This window comes from Anser brachyrhynchus, assembly GCF_964034855.1.
Source record: "Anser brachyrhynchus genome assembly, chromosome: 3".
Lineage (NCBI taxonomy): Eukaryota > Metazoa > Chordata > Aves > Anseriformes > Anatidae > Anser > Anser brachyrhynchus.
Genome location: NC_137696.1, coordinates 33,492,506 through 33,512,164, shown reverse-complemented (window position 1 = coordinate 33,512,164; position 19,659 = coordinate 33,492,506). Strand labels below are relative to the sequence as shown.

Sequence of the window (19,659 nt, the reverse complement as noted above, 5' to 3'; positions counted from 1 at the left end):
CCCTTTCCACATCTGTAGAAATGTAGAAAGGGTGGTTAATGCAGAAAGCAGGAGGGCCAAAATCAAATGTCACGCTCAAGACTTCTCAAAGTATTGGTGATGTCATTGCCAGTAACTTTTCATAAAAACTTCTTCTCAAGCACTTGTAATTGTCACAGTAGGCCTACTGGAAGAATCTCCAGCTCAGGTGCCTACTGCTCTTCACTTTACCTTCTTCCAGAGAGAATAAACTAAAAATCACTGAGTTTTGAATTAGAATGAGAAGAGGAATATGCTGGGTCCTTCAGAACCGGTAACTAGCCTCTGGACAAAAAATACACCAGCTGCAAACATTTCCAGCTTCCCAAATTGTTCCACAACATAGACCAATATTGTACAATGTGCATAGAAGCCATGTGGGTCAGAAGGTCCCATCCAGACATGGTAGCAGACGTCCAGTCACCCTGCAGTTAAAATGATGAGTATTGACTGAGTGGCCCCGGTCACTGAAGAAGACCTGTATGCTATGAAGCACCTGCATTTTTGGTGCTGAAGTCCAAACTTCTTGTTAACATACCATAAACAGATTGCTCATCAGGAATTCAGGAGATGACATTTCGTTTTGGAAACTCCAATAAGAAAAATTGTTGGGCAGATGTTAATGTTGAAGCAATCAGAAGTGAACTAAATACATAGGCCATGTATGGAGAAATGTTGAGCAATAATAAAACTTGAAAAAATTTTAGATGAGGTCGAGTAATCTATGTAACAGTCTGCTGAGGAAAGCGTTCAAAGCTCCATCATCTGAAGCACGTAAACTGAGGTTTACAGGAATATAAGGACAAAACTACAGTGGCAAGTGGATGACCTAATCGTCATCACAACATAACAGATAAGAGGCACTATATCAGACAATAGTGACACACCTTAAAATAGAAAGCATGCTGGGTGGCATAAAGCTGAGAGTGTACATTTCCTGAAATCTGCAGTTTAACACCTTGGCATATCGAGACACTCGCATTTCCTGGCATCTGAATGCATCCATTAAGAGCAAGTGACTACCTGAGCTCTGGAGAGCGGTGCTGTCAGGCCCGTTTCCTCATCCTGAGGAGGAACGGCCAGGAGTGACTTCAGAATCACTCTCCTGAAGTAAAGGTAAGTGGAAATTCAGGCACAAAGTGTCTCATTGGAGGGGCTCAACAAATAATAAAGCCAAATATGAAAGAGTAACTGAAAGCAGTTAGTTATCTAGTCATTAACTGGGATCAATCTCATTTGTTTACTCTCTGGATAAGAAGTTAAACAAACTTATATAACATTACAGCCTTTGGATCACAAAACTAGACACTTTTTTTTGAACTTTGGGACCAAAACAGTACTTTGTAGTTATATGGGAACCACTATTACAGAATCTCACTAAGCTGCAAAACTGGCTTATTTCTCATACTACTAGAAAAAAAACATAAACCCCACAAACAACACAATTACAAAGCCCAAATGAAATTATGTATTGTACGCACTGGTACCTGATTCATCCTGAGACTGCTTTCAAACTTTTCTCAAACATAAACTGTTGTCCTTCCAGAACAGTCCATTTAACAAACCATCTATTCCTAACAAAATAACAACTTCCCTCAAATAAAATTAACAAAAACACTTGGTGACTGAATAATTAAAGAAAAAAAAGGATATTCTAAAAGGCTGTCCCCATGGGACCTATTTACGAATTGTTATTGTGCTGCACATGATCATAAATACAGATTTTTTCCCCGCTTTTCTTATTTTATCAAAATGAGTTTTACCCTTTTATTACTCATCCATTTCTCAGTTTTTAATTACTGACATTGAAAGAAACATCAGACTTTGTTATTAAGACTATGTAGAGGTAACATTTTTGTTGATTAAAAACAATAATCACATTAATCTCAACTCAGTACCTTGTACTAACTTTAAAAGTAAGAAACGACCATAGTTAAATGTGCTACAACGTTTGTTCCAGAGAAAGCAACTGCTCTTTTCCATTGACAGACAGAGTTTTAAATGAAAACCTGAGGATGCTCTTCAACTTAAATGGACCATTAAAAGAATCAAAGATTATCTTCCACAGAGCATCTGCTTAACAGTAAGAGAACTGCTCTTCCAAACATGTTCCAGAGCTGCCTGCAAATCTGGTAAACCAGATTACCCCCACCACCTTTTCTCCCTGAAATTGATTTATAAACGCTATTAGCAAGTCAGGTTAGAGATCCCAGCTGTACATCTGGATAGAAATCAAGCAAATAATAAAACTGTTGAACTCAAGGCAATAAATCTATTCTGTAATAGTACTGGAAAATTAAGAAAATATATACTCTTGCTTCAGTAGGCTACAGAGTACTCCAGTAGCGAGGTACAAGTTCGCACGGCCAGGGAGGCGCTGAGCGTGCTATCTTCAATCACTCATGTGATACTCTCCCAGTTCTTTCACAAACATCAATTTACACAACAATCCCATGGGCCAGATAACAACTATTAGCCTACTTCTGTGAGAGACAGAAAACTGCCAGTGGAATGTCACAATATTTACGTAAAATTGAGGACAGAGCCGGAACTGGCATTTGAACGCTCCAAGTTTCTAGTTCTGTGAAGTTTCTACGCTGTATCTTAAGAGTAGCTCTACAGGGCACTTCAGTGTGCTGTACTGAAAGATTAGACTCATTCCCTTACTGTGTTTGAACATAAGAGGTTAAACCCAAAGAGATTAAGAATTTCTCATAAAATGAGGTGATGGGATAAATGCGTGGAGCCGCGTATTCCCGGTACATACACTATTTCATTCTTCTAGTTCCCATAAACTCTTATAACACGGTCTTACGAGCGCATCTTACTGCACTGTGATTGTTTACTCTCTCCAACAAAAGACCTCCACAAAAGAGGTAACGTACCCACGTTTTATACCCTGAGCAGAAGCCTGATGCCTCGAACAAAATACGCTCGAGGTAATTCTCTAACAGTGTTTGATAGACAGAGACTGGCTACATGGGAAACGTATGGGACGTACGACGATAGCTCCCCTATTCCGTGGTCATATGGTGACTCAATAAAAAAGCAGCTATTCTACAAACCAAAGCCAGTGTTTACTGCATCATCAACTGGAAAGTACACATGACAAATAACAAGATAAAATTCTTACTCGGTAAATCATGTCTTTTATGAACACAATCTCCAGTCAGAAAAGAAGAGCAACCTGAGCCAATAACAGGGTCAGCCCTGTGCCTGCCCGTTGTACAGAACAGCCCGGATAAACAGCCTGTTGTGCGACTCCGCGGACCTTTATTCCCCTGCTTACTCCTCACCCTTATCAGCGCCCTCGCTCATCCCCACGACGTGTTTACTTTCCTAACTCTCCACCTGCACCTCCTACGGTAGGGATCGCGGCTGGAGCTCCATGTCCAGCCTCCGGGGCAGGCAGAGGGATTCTCCGGCAGGACTCCGGCCCTCCAAGCCGCTTTTGCTCCCTTCGGAAAACCCGTTCCGGCACAAGGCATCGCCTGCCTCCCCGCTCCTCGGCCCGCACCGGACACCGGGAAAAGCGGCCGGCAGCCGGCAGCCGGGGGGGGCCTCCCCGGGCACCCCAGGGGCTGCAGCCAGGAGGAGCCGGCATTTATTAGAGATTTATTCCCGCGCCCACGGTCCCCCCGCAGCCAGGCCTTTGCAGCCCCCCGGCACGCCGGGCTCGGGATGCTTCCCTTAAAACACTTCGTCCTCCGCTACGAAACTCAGCGGCAGCCCCGCAGCCGACGGCACGGGGGTCACCCTGCCTTCAGCCCCTCCGGGTGCACCTGCCCGGGGATGGGGATGGGGACAGGGCCGGGGGCATCGCTCCGGGTGGCGGCGGCCCCTCGGGAGGTGGCGGCCGGCCCCGGGGCGGTGGCAGCGGGACGGGCACCGCCGCTCCCCCTGCAGAGGAGCCCAGAGGAGCCGAGCGCCTCTCCCCCGGCCCCCAGCTCCTTTTCCACCCCTCGGGACCCCCTCCTCCCGCCGCCCCTCACCTTTTCTTCTCCTTGTCAGCTGTCATCGCGGCGGCGGCGGCCGGCTCCTGCGCCGCCTCTCGGGCCGGGGCGGGCTCAGCACCTGCCCGCGGGGCTCGGCACGGCACGGCTCGGCTCGGAGCACCGGCTCGCCCCCGAGGCGGGCGTACAGTCTCAGGACACTGCCGAGGATTGTACGGCCCGCCCGGGGGTGGGGGGGAAGCAGCGACGGCGGCGGCGGGCAGCAGCGGCCGGGTGGCGGTGTCGGGGCTGCGCGGCTCGGCGCCGCCCGCAGAAAGTTCTCACTTTAAACCTTGGGCCGCCGCCGGCCGCGGGGGCAGGGCCGGCCCCTCCGGCACGGCCCCGGCCCGGCACGGCTCGGCCCCGCCCGCCCATGGGGCCGGCAGGGCGCTGCCGACGAGCCCCGGCCTCCCCGCCCCCGGCCCCGGGGTCAGCGGGACCCCCCCCACCCGCCCCTCCTCCGGCGCCAGGACACCCCCTCACAAACCGGCCCCGGGACCCCCTCCCCAAACCCCTTTTACTTTCCGGCTCTTCCAGCTCGCCTTATTTCCCTGTCCGTAATAAGGCGGGCTGAGCCCCGTAATTCCCAGCGCCTCCCGGCCGGCCGGGGGGCGCCGCCGCCGCACCTGCGATAAAAGGGGGACTCCCACCACCCTCTAAAATAAATAAATAAATAAATAAATAACATACACACACAAAAAATAAAGGATTTTCTGGTACCCGCAAAACGCCCCCGCCAGCCCCGGGCTGCGCGGTGCCGCTGCCCCCACGGTGCGGAGCAGCCCCCGGGGGTCGGGGCACCGCACTTGGGACTCGCAATTTGGGCTTTCTACCCCCGCCTTGCTTCTCGAGTTCGTTTTCTGGGCTGCGGGGGGGTTCTGCTGCCTAAACTTTCCAAAAACTCGGGGTTGTTGGAAACACAGGGAGGTAGGGCTGCGCGGCAAGCTCAGCTCCTGCTAGCACTCGCTACAGGTTGCTGGAGTTAGGGTCAACATAAAAATGAAACCACAGCTTCTCTTTTCTTGTTTTACATGAGAGGAGCTAATCTTTCTGGACAAGGGATTATGAGATTATTATTTTTTTTTGAGATTGTCCTTCATCACAGTAACGAATTCACTCTTACCCTCATGTTCTCCAACACTTACACTTGCCCATCTCCAACCCAAAGGCACACCTTCGCACTAAGCTGTGCAAGGCTTCCTGTACTTCTGGGAAATGGAAGTACTGCAGGCAAAATGAGCCAAACTAGATTTATTCCTCGGTTATTCAAATTTGAGCAATGTCCCTGGGCCGTATCATAGGCTGCTTTGTGTACAATGGGTCAGAGGTTTTTCTCTTTCATACCATATGAGTGTTTAAAGAAATGCATTTGGGTTTGAATTTGCATATGCTGTTCTCAGGTCTGAAAAGAGCTACATATGCTTACACAGCAACAGCCTAATTATGTGGTAACATTTTTTTTTTCCTTCTTGTTATACAACAGAACCTAAACAAAAGAAACCCACAAATATTTAAAACCTAAGTAAACTTAGTTAAACAGAATTTGTGTATGCAGGACTAAATTTAACCTTCTGGGAATAAAAGAATGCAACAGGATCAAAGAGCCAAGTCACTCATTTCCTAGATTAAATAGACCTCTTCGTCCTTCATTGATCTCTGCTGATGTCAATGCTCCTTGCTGTATCTTAGAGCACTTCACTTGGATAAACAACTTGCCTTCAAAAATCAGACAAGAAAAGCATTTAAACTGGCTAAATCTAAACCACTCAGTAAATTTCAAATATTTCAGGTCCGGCCCATTGGCCTAGCTCTTGTTGGCTCTGCCCACATGGACCTAGTGTAGTTGATTAACAGCCTAAACCTCTCATGCTCTTGACCAGTGAGGTCTGAAAGTGCTTTCACAATCACAGCATTTGCCTCCGAGCACCACCTGTGCTCCTCTGTGGAGAGGGGCTGGTGGGCTTCAGGGCAGAGCTGTGTCCAGCAAAACCATAACCTTGCTGCTGAGCCACTAAGGAAAAGCGAGTGAGACCGAGCCGTTCTTGCAGCTCCATCACAATGTCAGTTCCCAAAGCTGTCTATACTATTGTTTCTGGCAGCTGAGCTCCTCACTTTGACCACAAGGCAAACAAACGTCCTGCCTTCTGGAGCTTACTTGACTTGTTAATTCCCTCCCTTTCCCAGGACTACTCAAGGAGGGAAAGATCAAATATATTTAATAGCCTTGTCACTCTACTCAGCCCATTCTGTGACAATCCTGGCTCATGGCTCCTACAGAGAGAGGCAGGAAGATTTTGCCTTGATGGAGAACAGTAGAGAGAATCACAAGAGTTTATTTCCAAATGCACCTCATTACTGCTTTAATCTTCTTTACTGACACTCACTATTTATTAACAGTAGTGTCCACCATAAGGTGGACTTGCTCTGGTCTTAGACTCTTGGAAGTTTCCATAGGAGCCACACTGGGAATGAAATTACTTCAGAGAGATGCCATATTTAATCTGCAGGAGATGACAACTTCCAGGAAAGCCAAGAGAAACCTCAAACAGTTTTGGTTCAAGGCAGTAAACACAGCTTGCCCTCTCAATTACTATCATCACTGTATGGTCTCTTTCTGTTTCATACTCCTATATTACTCCTTACATTTTATCCCATATTTGCTACATTTTATAGCTAGCTTATAGGCATCACTCAGAGGAAACCTCACAGAAGAGGAAAAAGTACTCAGAAAACATGGTTAGCTTCTGTTTTCCCCACCCTGTGAAGGTTTACAGCAGAATCAATGTAATAATTCATCTAGATGTGCTTCCTAGATCCACAGATTTCTCTGCGGTCAGTGAAAATATAAGCAGTTTTTTTGGTCCCCTCTATTTTGGGAATTATAAGAAGTGCCCCACATTGCTCCCGTGTGAATTACTCTAGAAATGATATAGGAACAGAAAGTTCTTGATTTCCTAAGAGCAATCTTCAGATGAGAGGCATTGGAAATGACTCGTTACCATCTGCCAGGATAACAGTGGTTCGTTCGCAAAGTGTCCCTCAAGTCAACAGGGACCAGTTTATGTCAACTGCTTTTGGACTAGACTCTAGGGAGAAAACAAATGGAAGACTTACAAAAATAAAGCCGTGTTGTGTTAGCAAGTTTCATGATTTACCCTCAGGTCAAACTGCACTGAGAAATTAGAAAATCTGCATACGGCAGCGACTAGGCCACTGGAGCTCAACTCATCCTTCTGGTGTGCCAAGGCAGGAACACCGCATCACCCAAACAAGGAGCAGGCAAGCTCCTGATTACTGCCCTTTATTCTGAAACACACCACTGATTTAGGACCAGTTATGCTACATGGCGTCTTCTCAGGATATACATATGTATGTAATCAACCATCCAAATCAGTGCGTGTGCCAATTTGAATGCGCATAGCTATCAGCCACGAAGGAAGAGCACTTCTTGGACTCTGTATTATGCATGCATGCTACTGGCACCTGTATTTACTAGAAGAGTATTGGTAAAACATACAGACGTTCAAGATTGTTCAGCAATTAATGCTCCAGGGCAGTCAAAAGAATACACGGACACTCCATTCCTTTCAAGGGAGGCATTATATTAAAATTAAAAACAACTTGAGAGGTTGAAGTGTTTCAGATTCATAAGTAATCCCTGGTCATTTTCTTTCTTTTTCTGGCTCCTCAACACCACCAGAAAGTATGACAACAAAAAGTTGAGGCCTGTAATAACAAACAATTATCTTATGGGAAAGGGGAGGGGAGAAAGGAGAGTCCTGTTATTGCAACACATCTGATCCTTTGAAGAAAACAGAAGAGATTCCTCACTTACTCATACCAGAATAAGTTACAGCCACAGAACACTTATTATATGTGATAGCAAATGAGACAAAAAAATATATTAACCTTCTGAAGGGGAAAAAGTGGTAATTGTAAACTGGATAAAACACAAAGGTCCATGGGACAAGGCGGAGACTACTCAGATGGAGATGTAACAAAAATGCCTGAGCTGGAGTGCAAAGAAATAGTATTTCTTAGTCACCAGTCACTTATGCTCATTTACACCTTCTTTCATGATTGCTGGCCCACAGTACTTCCTGCACAGTCAGGAGCTGGGCCCTTTCTGCACACAGGAGCACCAACCAATTATCAGTGGTAAACAGGAGCTCAGCTAGCAAACGTAGACTTTCTTAAATATTTCTTTGCCTTCTTTGTAGTATAATATTAGAAAGGAAATCGGGAAAAAAAAAATAGAACCACCAACAATTTATAACAGCACTCACCCCTGTTGCCCTACGCAGAAAGCAACGCACTATAGGCAATACTGTAACTGCTAGTGTAAAGTGCTATTTTGAGGGAACACATGCAGATATAACTCAAAGCTTCTAAATACCAGGAGCACACCTTTGAGCAAGGCTCACTGATAAGCTCAGGGATTTTGAGGCATTGATTACTTACAGACACATTCCAGGCGTTTCAGTCATCACACTCCCATGAAGAAAAGACATGATGGCCAAAATGTAGCGAATGTACCTGTAAATATTAAAAGGCTTAAAATTACTCAGCTTATCTTTCAGACTTATTCAAAATTACATACTGAGGATGTCTCAAACTGATCCCAGGCAAAGGTGGTAAAACAAAGAAAGTGATGTGTTGTAATAGGACCAGCTGGAAAAGAAAACTGATGATGAATATGCACACAGACACACTCCTGTCTTGGTACTGGGAACTATCATTTTGAAATTCTGGGAAAGCTCAATCAAGAAACCAATCCAGCTTGCTAAATGAAGAAGGCTTTTATTTTGGGTTTTTCCCCTGACCTTCAATAGCATATTATTTAGAAATACTGATTCACAGCTACATTTTTTGTTTGCGCTTCAGCTACGTTTTCTTATTGACTTGTAAAGAGTGAAGGCTAAATACATCATTTAGAGCGCAAACAACTCCAATGCAGCCAGGGCAACCACCCCAAACCTTGAAAACTTAGGGCACATGTTAGACTCCAGCATACTAAAAAACAACCAGAAAGAACAACTAAAACCAACCAACACCCAAAAACAAACAAATGAAAAAAAAACACACAAAAAAACCCCAACCACCAAATAGGAGAGAGTAAAATCTGGAAATACAGAACTTTACTGCATGCTTTTTGATACATAAGGCAGTAGTAGTTCGATTTAATGAAAATAAAGTAGGAGGCAGATATAGCCTTCATTTATAGAAATTCTAACCCAGTGTTTCTGGAAGATAGGCACCATATAGATGTACCAGTAATCACCACCTCCTACTCGATTTTAACCCATTTACTTTGTCCCCCGCCATCCCCCACCAGCTGCCAGCCCTCATGTCAGGCAGCAGAGCTCTGCAGCCGCTTGCTGCTCCTCGACAGTAGCTCTTCGAAGGAAGCACAACTGAGGGATCACCAGAGACAAGTTTTACCCAGAGCCAACAAAAACAACAGTAACATTCAGATGGGAAGGGAAAACATTCCTCTCACTGGATTTTAAAAGCCAAACTTTGTAGCAATGTTTTTCATACTCATTACCTCCTATGCTTGTGAAACAGCTGTCTTCACACAGGAGTTGCTCCTCCTATGTGAGAGACAGCCTCGTAAACATGAGGCTCTCACTCCCAGAAAGCACTGTGTGCTGGATAAACGTCCAAAAAGAGATGGGAAGATGTGATTGAGAATTTTTGCAACATTGCAGCGATACCAGTGCCTAGTAGTTAACATTCAGTCACTCACCAAATATTTATTTAGAGGCAGTGTAACGTGGTCACTGCAGAACTTTGAGTTTTAAAAAGAGCCAAGAGATTTTTCACGCCTGTGTGTATTTTATTTTAGGAACCTAAATGCCATTGGAAATGCTGCTCCTAAATCTTTTAATCTGTGGCAGTTTCTTCTAGAGATTTGGGCATTGTTTTTATTCCCCAAAGACTCTAACTTTAAAGACCTCAAAAAGTGCTTGTTTTAAAATAGTCATTCTAAAATTACTGATGTTCAACAAAGGTACTGAACCTGTTAACCCTACGGACACTTGTCACCTAAAGAAGGTGACAAATTACTGTGAAACTGGAAAAAATCCCAAAATTCTCCTGACACTGCCATACTAAATGACAAATCCCTGCCCTCCAAAACACCAGCTTTTCTGGGAACTGGAAAACGTCATTAAAGAGATGAAGAATTTATCATTGCACACTTTGAAATTATTGCTCGAGCTCCTAGACTTCTAAACCTTTTCATTTTGTCCTAAAACAATATAAAAGGCTGTTTTTTTTTGGTGTGTGGTGTTCTTGGTAATTGAAATCCCAGGCTCTAATTTACTCTGTGCAGCTCCCAGATGTATCCTGGATAATTTAAACCTTAATCTATCTGAGACAGTAATGGGTAATCACAGTGGGTCTCCCCCAGCCAAACCTCCCTTAGCTCCCTCTAACTCAACAAAAAACATAATTTCAATGACGGAGCACCTTACAACAAGAGCCTAACTTGGGTCTCGGTGACAGGTGGGACTGCCTCCACCTCCCTCCCACAGCTGCCCTGTGCAAACAGCCAAGCTGCTCATGAGCTGCCTGCTCAGCCTTCATGAGACTATGGCACCCTGACTATTTCAAGTGCTGGTAACATTCACCTTGTTCCCCTTCACCCTGAAACTTGTTCTATTTTGGGGAACCACTCCAGGATCCATTTGGCACAGGGCCTAACACTTGCTTCTCAAGTAGGTCTGCTCCTGGAAATATTTATAGGCTCTGAAGTACTGATAACATAAGATATTGGTAACAGTGTGATTCACATACAGACAAGGAGTTGGATAGCTGTCCCCCGTTCCCCCACAAATAACATCTCTGAGCTTTCTTTTTTTCTCCTATTTCTACGTGCTGCACTCTTTGCATGAAGCACCTTCTATCAGTAATGACACTGAGACAATTCTCTTCATTAATGTTGTTAGATTACAATACATGTTTTATGATACTATGTACCATTTTGACAAGAAAGAAAAAAAAAGTAGAAAACTGCAACTATTGTATCCCAAGTCATTTATTTCTGGGAAAAATAGAACTTCATTGCAAGTTGCTTTGGCAAGGGGGAAAAGGAAGGCTTTACTGTTTGCCAAACCCTTACCTCCTGGGTTTCATTAGTCATAAGAATGAAAACAAGAACCACCATTCTAGCTTTGGCTTAGGTTCCCTAATGATGAACCCCAAACTGGCAGGGTGTTTGGTCACAACATATCCATTCAAATAAGAGGTCATCATCCCATTTTTGCATACACAAAATTAATATTAAGCAGCAGAACTAACAACTATATGTGCTTACATTTCCACAAAACCAAAACTGGGGACCACATGAATACCTTTAGGTAGTCACTGGTTCCAAGTCACTTTTCCATTGATACAGACAACTAATCAGGTTCCAAGTATCTGAAAATCCAATTCAGTAACCTGGAATCCAAGACATCATCACGTGTTGTTTTTCTTCTGTCTCTACTGGTGACAGAGGAATTAGCCCAAAGACTCATATCATCCTTCAACTATCTTTAAATTAAGTTTAAAAAGTGCTAAAAGCTCTGAATCTTCATCTCCAGGATGTTTTTTTTAGTGCTCTACACCAAGCTTTCTTCAGAACAGTTACAAAACAAATAAGAAAAAAACCCTCACATTTGATCAAACTATTGGAGTTGCTGACTTACGGAGTTTTTCTCTTTAGACAGAGAGGCTTCAGGAACCTGGTTAAAACCTCCAATTACATTTTTCAAATAGCGGACGGAGCATGTTAGGCCAGTATAGCCCAAAATCATGGCCAGCCTGACAGGCTCAGCAGGTTTTCTCCCTGAGTTGTGTCACCAACCCTGAAACAAGTATAGCAGAGCCCCAGACATGCCTTGCATCAGAAGGAAACAACAAATACATGAACTCTGTGCTTAAGTTTTCAGAGAGACACAGGTATAAACTTCGCTAAAAGAGTCCAGGAGAACATCAACACAAATTATGCCACTGAAAACAGCTTCCCTCATTAACATTAAAGGCATCTACATCAGTCAATCTAAGACATTTCCCACTGTCAGCACGAGTTGTTTTCATTATGCTAAATGATCACTGGTGGGATTTTCCTAAGTCCTCACTGACACCAGTTTTCAATAAAACAGCAGGATTTTGAAATCATAACACCTATTGTTATTACAACAATTTAGCTAAAACCACTTTGGCTATCAAGACTTTCCCCCAAACCTATACGCTTCCAGACACTGATCTAGTTATCCAGACATATGTTTTAGCAGAAGTCTTTCGAGCCATTCCATTCAATGCATCCAGGCCTCAGAAAAGCTTTTGAAAGTCCGCATACATTATGTTGTCAGAAAAATAAAAGGACATTCATACTTTTTAGCAATGTCCAAAGGCAAGGTAACAACAGGGAATCAGCATCTTACTTAAATAAACCCACATTTGTTCCAAGCACAGTAAAGAACTTAAGTTTTTAAGTCCTTCATTGACTGGATACTCATATGATTTGGCTTAACACAGGGTGCTGGCATACATCCAAAGTTACAGGCACATAAATGACTTCAGCAGTTTTCTAACAAGCTGAATTAACCCAGTGTTCACATTAACACAGTTTTCACTTTGTCCCTAAATATTTTTATGTTTCTTATTTAATTTTAATTTCTGTGTTCTGTAGTTTTGTCTCCTAAAAATGTTTTGGAAGAGAAACAAGAGGAACAGATGCTTTTTTATGGAAACAGTGGCTTTTGTAGTCTGAATACATGCAACAGAGAAGTTTCTATTCAAATGACAAGCTAATTCACATAAAAATACTGAATATTCTTTAGACTTTTTTTTTTTAAACAAGAAAACACCTGATATCCCTTACCATGCAGCATAAAACAATGAAAAACACAAAGACTGGAATATCTATTCTGAAGGTGATTTTCAATTCTTTTCCAGCAAAAGCTGGCAAATAAAAGAGAGAATTAATCTTCTGAGAGACAGATATATAATTTATGTCAAAACATTTAAATCTGTGTAATAAATAACAGACACAGATTACGAAGGATTCAGATGAAAGAGTTGAGACTGGAAGTTGTGTTGACATGAAGTGTGTAATTATATGGTTAAGTATCAGAATCAAACCAGGACTAGTCCTGAGCTCAGAGGTTAAGAATTGCTATACTTATGTGGGATAACTCTCGCTTTCTAGCTGAGATTTTTGGTATGTAAACAACATGGATGATTAGTTCCTATTAGCTTCAAACATAAAACCCTCTGTGAAGTACCCCTTTAGTGGCAGGGAAACTTCAACCACAAATTAAGTGTTCAAGCAGGCAGTGGACTTGGGACTATAACAGCAGGGGAAAAAAAAAAAAAAAGAGGGGAAAAGAAAAAAAAGAGAGAATCACTAAGTATTGTTGACTGCCGAAAACATTCCATGCCTTGTAAATGGCTTTGTTTGATTTTCTCTTGGATTTTTTTCCCCATAGAAGCTGAGCTGATTTTAATCTTCATGATTTAGAAAAGGTCCATAAAATTATACTTCTAGTTCTTATATTTTAAGGAGCCTAACACATCCCTTCTGGATCAACAGAGAAGTAAATGGTATTGTTAGCAGCTTGAGGTTGCACCCAAGCTGGGAGGAAGGAAAGCACTCTTCAAGCATTGCCACAGGACTCCCCCTTCAGCCAGTCCCATGGCTTTGTCTGCCTTCTGACACTGTCAGAGCCGCTTTCTAACTAGTTTTTTTCCTGCAGGAGCCTGCTAATGAGATGTCAGCTCTCTACTGTCCTTTAAATCCTCACTTTTTTTTTTTCCCCTCTTTCCCTCTTAGCAGCTGGAAGTCTTGTTCCACGCCCCCTCTCACATATCTCTGCCCATGTCACTCTTTATCATTTTTCTCAAACTGACAGTTCACTTTTGCTGAAAATGCTCTATTTCACATACATTAAATACAGTTGTCATAAATCCATAGATAAAAGCCAGTAAAACAGCACATCCCAGATAAGTTTTCTAGTATATTTTGGATGATTGATGAGAATACATCTCGGTAACTTGGTAACTATTCTCATGTTTTATCCTCCCAGTTATAAATCTACACTAAGTGTGAAATGGCTTGGCTTCTATTATCATGCTATATGTGTTTCTAAACCAGAAATAAGTTTTTTTTCAACTTAATTCCCTTTTCCTGGGGAGAAGCTCATGATCTGTGTCCTATTCAACTCCTGTCCTTCTGCTTGACTCTTCAAGTAAGTATGTTCTCCCTGGGTTGCACTACAAACAGAGTTTTCTACTCTTTTAATCACCCCCATGCAGATTTCCTGTAATTTCTATACTAGCCTAAGTAGAATGTGTTATAAAGGCATCTCTTGTGTCAAATACAGAACAAGGGTAGGTTCTATTGATCTACCTGGAATTCTTCTGCTCATAAATCTAAGGATCACATCAGTCCTTAAAAGCAAGCAGAGTTGGTAAGAACTAGACTTGACCAAACCTTTCTAGAAACAGTCCCTATTCACAGTAACATTTTGAGACCCATCAGTCATGTAGTTTTAATCCACTCAGTACCTGCCACTCTTCTAATTTAAACCGTGTATGACATCAATTGAAGTGTTTTATAGAAAGTAAAAGATATTACTAAAAGACTACTTTTATTAGCAAAACTTCCAGAAAGATTTTTGTAATGGGGCGTACATTACACTGCAGCACTATTGCATTCTACTAAGTTTATCTGTTAATTCTTTATCACATTTCATGTTGTTTGTTTCATTATTTTCCCCCAAATACATCTATAATTTATGTTTTTAAAAACATTTTTGGTCACATCTTTTAATCTTTTCTAAGGTTTCAAATAACTATTTGGGGAAGTTGTTGGAGAAGAAATCAGCATCTCAGAGACCCATTCAGCCATGTCTTTTAAAGCTCATGATGCAAGTCATTTGAGCCTGTCAATATGCAAGTTAAGAAACTTCTGATTTGTATATTCCTTTGAGTAATACTGAAACACGTTTGATTTCTTCCTGTCATTTTTGTCATTGTGTTTTGCACTTGAGAGAAATCCAAATAAACATGCTCAGCTTTTCACCATCACTGATTATTCTTCTGTTTTTATGTTTAAGTGAACTAATATATTATATATATTTCATATTTTAAAATCCCTATCTTCATAGACTCTACCATTCAGGGCTCTACCATTTTGATTTTCTTTTCTTGCAAGTGCTCTGTCATCAATGGACTGATCTTCATTACCCTTTAGTTTTACGAGCATGGGCATCTTCCTTACTGCATTCAAAATTCAGAAAGGTTTCAAAAAAAAAATAATGGTAATCATCATCTGTGGTGAGAAGGATAAAACTAAGACTTAAGTTATATGGACTCTGATATTAGTGAAAACTAAATAATAGGAAGAGGGAGCTGTGACTAGATATTGACTTACACAAACAGTTCTTAGAAAAGGTGTGACTAGCTGATAAGGACAGACATGCAGCTGAAGGATCATCTCCTCAGGTGCCTCGGTCCTGTGTTTCTTGTGGTTGGCATGGGAAAGCCCAGCTTCAGCAGCATGAAACTGGAAAATGTGTGTAGGACACAGCTTACAGACCGGTGTGAGTGGAAGAGAGGAATTAAAACATGATCAATGCAATTCCACTATTTTTTCCTCTAATTTTATAATAGAGGAGGAATTATGGTAGTATAATATTTTGAAGATGCATCTTCTCTTTCCTCCTCCTTAATGGTGGGTATCCATTTTATGCATTTGAAAACTTTTTTTTTTGTGTGTGTTTACCACTTGTTCAGAGCTTGCAGCATGAAACAGTCATACAAGTCTTCCATGAAAACTTGGTACTGGTTTTGCTTTGCTGCATAGACCAGGTACCAGGTTTTGCAAACCCTCCAACACAACTTATCTGTTGTACACAGAAGACAAACTAGAATTATATTCCATTCCTTACCCTCTAGAAAAGTAATCAATTAACATATAACTTTTGGTAAATCAATAGCAATTCTGCAAGATAAGGTGTTCAGGCTGAAAAGAACATGGAGAACTGGAGGAATAACAGCCTACATAGCCGTGTAGCAAAAATATTTGGGAAGACAACAGTTCAGATGTCACTTTATACATTTAAAAAAAGGTTTTATTACATTCATATGCAATAAGAGAGATTAGTTTAAGTGAGTCAGGAAGTCAGATGAATCAAGGTGCTTTGACACAGGTACTTGACAACTTCCAGCTCTTGTTAGAGTGAGCTGGGTGGTAGCTGAGAGGACAGGGAAAGCCATCGGGTTTCTGTGCAACTGATTGACTGCACAGAGTCATCTGCTTCCACGCGTTACAGAGAGGGCATGCAAGCAAATCTCAGTAGAGGGTGCATGTGCACTCAAGCTTCCTGAAGTTATTCACTGCCTCACAAGAAAGCCAACAAAAGCATATGGGTGAGACCTTTTGATTTTTCTCACGTGGTACAACATGGGAGTTACAAAAACAGGCATTTATCACCATTACGGTGCAGAACTACCTTTGGGCAGAGGTCTGTAACACAGAGATAACTGCACAATATAACCCAAAGTAGAAATTATGACAACTCACATGTTAATTGCACTGAAACTGTCTGGTCAATTTTGCCAGAGGTGTCAGATGCCTTTCATTGCTTCCTCTTCTTTAGGACGCAATAGGGAAAAACTAGCTTCAAAGAAAAGCCACAAGTGTCAAAGAACTACCATGTACCCAAGTGCAAAGTGAATACCACTGAAGCGACCTGGTGAGAGGATATCAGCCTCACTTCACAGACAGTTTCCGAGTGTCTTAGCCACAAACCTCCTAATGAAGCTCTAGACATGACTAATTCCAATACAAGCCACCGCCGTGGGTAGCAGCCAAGTGATACATATCTCTCGATATCGTGATGATGTACCATCTTCTGTTTTTCAGTCAGGTTTTCTATTAATCCTTTTAAAATAGAAAATAGACATACTTTTTTTTTTTATATATATATATTATTATTGTCTCCACAATAAACATTTCTATTCTCAAGCATAAATATTGGAATATGGTGAAGCAAGAGACCATGAAGTTTTGCAGGAAGAGCAGAATTAAATCTCTGATGTAAATAGCTGTAGATCCAGACTCCACCTGGCACAAGGAGCTGAGCCAGCGGAGGGAGGAAGCCACTACAGCTGGGCTGAGAGAGTCCAAAGGAAGAAAAGACAGTACTTGTACTCCATTTAAATGTAGACTGCTTGCCAATTTCTCCAACTGCACTGCACGAGGAAGTATTTTTTAATTCAGTTAAAAAAAAAAAAAAAAAGGCGTGTGTGTGGTTGTTAGAAGTAGGGTGAGTCCTCTATTAATTGACGTTTTCCTAGAAGGATTGATCGGCTCCTGAAATAATTTTTTTTAAATGTTCTTTCAGCAGTAAGAAAAATTCTAAGAAGGATTTTAAAGCAGCTGTCTCACAGAAGGTTATCTCTTGTTTACAGTACATTTTGATACTGCCATTTAAGCACTAAAACAGAAACAAACAGGCATTTAAATATGTTACCCATGGTTTGCAGAAGTGATGAATTATTAACTACTTCCTGTCATCTTTTACTTTTTTTTTCCCGTATGTTGAATGGGAGGATGTGTGACAGACGTGCAAGATAAAGCAAATTAAAATAATGTGTTTAAACAGGGATATTAATACATACGCATGGTCAATATATAAAGAGATGACAGGTCAAATCTTCATAGAAATTACACCAGTTACTCTGCTTGAGGATCTGGTCTTCAACCTATGCAATATGTCCTATGGACCTCAGCTTCTAAAAGAAGTTTTCTTCATCGCTATCACCCTTTTAAAAATAAATAAATAAATCTTCATTTAGAAGTTAGAAAAACAGAAGAATTCACCCAAGTTGATCCTTTATCACAATAATCTTTTGATATTTTGATGTGTCTAAATTTAACATCATTTTCAAGTTTATTTCCCTACTCAGCCACTCAGCTAGCATGGGAACAACAAGGGATTGCAGGCTTTAATCAATTCTCGAAAAACAATGTCAGAAGATTCCCACTGAGTGCAGTGGGAATTAGATCAAATTAAGTACCATGCAAATGCCACAGGTGAGCAACAGCTCCAGTTTGCACACTTGATCAGACAACAAGCTTTTACACAATATTTTGATTATAATGAAAAACTCTGATAGAGATTTGTATGAATTAAATTGTAATGATTTATTCCCAACTTCATAACCAATACCACATATTCAGACTCCATCTAATAACCAGTGACTTCCAATAACAATACAATAGAACAATTTTTGCACATGGTATTAATTAACAAGAAGTCAGAAATTGTCTTAGGTGTCCAGTGAATATAGCTACAGTATAAGAAAGCCTTTTCTTACTTATTTGCACAGGTTTCTTTTGTCACTTCCTGGCAGAGGAAGCCTGAATGCATGCTGACACTCAGTTGCTGTAGATCAGAGGCACCTGATCTACAGCAACATCATGATAAATGAACTTAGTCAATTCACACTAGCTCAGGGTTTCCTGCCCTGGAAAAATAATATATAAGTGTTCATAGCTCAGTAACTAAGACTGCAATATAAACATGCATCCCCCAACACACACATCTCCCACAAAATACCACAGTATTATGATATGTAACCTACGAAATCAGTGTAAATCCCAGAATTATGCTCCAATCAAATCACTTTATTGTTGCCTAGTGTTTTATTGCAATTTTATTTGCATTCATTAGACATGCTAATCCTGACTCACTCATAGTAACACAAGAAAAAACATATTAAGATGTATCACTGCTCCATCCTTGTAAGATGCCACCTGGAGTCCTGAGTTCAGCTCTTGGGCTCCCAGCACAAGAAGGACATGATACTATTACAGCTATGCCAGAGGAGAGCCGTCAGGGTGATGAGGGCTGAAGCACCTTTCCTGTAAACCAAACCTGAGAGTGTTGGGGTTGTTCAGCCTGGATAAGTCTCCAAGGAGACCTTATAATGGCCTTCCAGTGCTTAAAGGGGGCCCACTGGAAAGCTGGGGAGGGACTCTTTGTCAGGGAATGCAGTAATAGGACAATGGGGAATTGCTTTAAAATAAAAGCAGGTAGGTTTAGAATAGATATTTGGAAAAAACATTTTTCTCAGAAGGTGGTGAGGCACTGGACCAGGTTGCCCAGAGAAGCTGTTGATGCCCCATCCCTGGAAGTGTTCAAGGCCAGGCTGGATGGGGCTTTGAGCAACCTGGTCTGGTGGAAAGTGTCCCTGCCCGGGGCAGGAGGTTGGAACAGGATGATCTTTAAGGTGTCTTTCAAACCAAGCCATGCCATTATTCCAAGTATTTAAAGCCTTATTATGACTATTATTAATATTAATATTGACTAAGAGCACCAAAATATGAGTTCTTACAACTGCACTGATTTTTTATTTTATTTTTTTTTTTAAACTGTGTGACCATCTGGCAAAGACTAAAAAGATTGCACTCTTCCAAATTTCAGAAGTCCACAAATTCCCCCAATAAAACACAGTTCCTACTCTTGTCTCCTTCATCTTGATTCCTTTCTGCAGGAGTTTTATTCACTCCATCTCCAGACCTCAATGTATGGAGAAGATTACAAGTAATCTTCTTCAGTAATCTGTAATACGGACATATTGATCAAGA

At 41.7% G+C, this 19,659-nt stretch overlaps 1 protein-coding gene across 2 annotated transcripts in view; it reads right to left on the bottom strand.

The window, feature by feature from the left end:
* The window catches only part of EPAS1 (endothelial PAS domain protein 1), a 129,394-nt gene that overhangs the window by 76,434 nt on the left and 33,301 nt on the right, over window positions 1–19,659 (bottom strand). Inside the window, exon 2 of one of the 2 annotated variants that reach the window (XM_080588238.1) lies at window positions 8,472–8,546. In XM_080588238.1, coding sequence (XP_080444364.1) covers window positions 8,472–8,546 — 75 coding nt within the window. Of the gene's footprint in view, window positions 1–4,010; window positions 4,363–8,471; window positions 8,547–19,659 lie in introns of those variants that run through there. The other variant, XM_080588239.1, reaches the window with a different exon arrangement.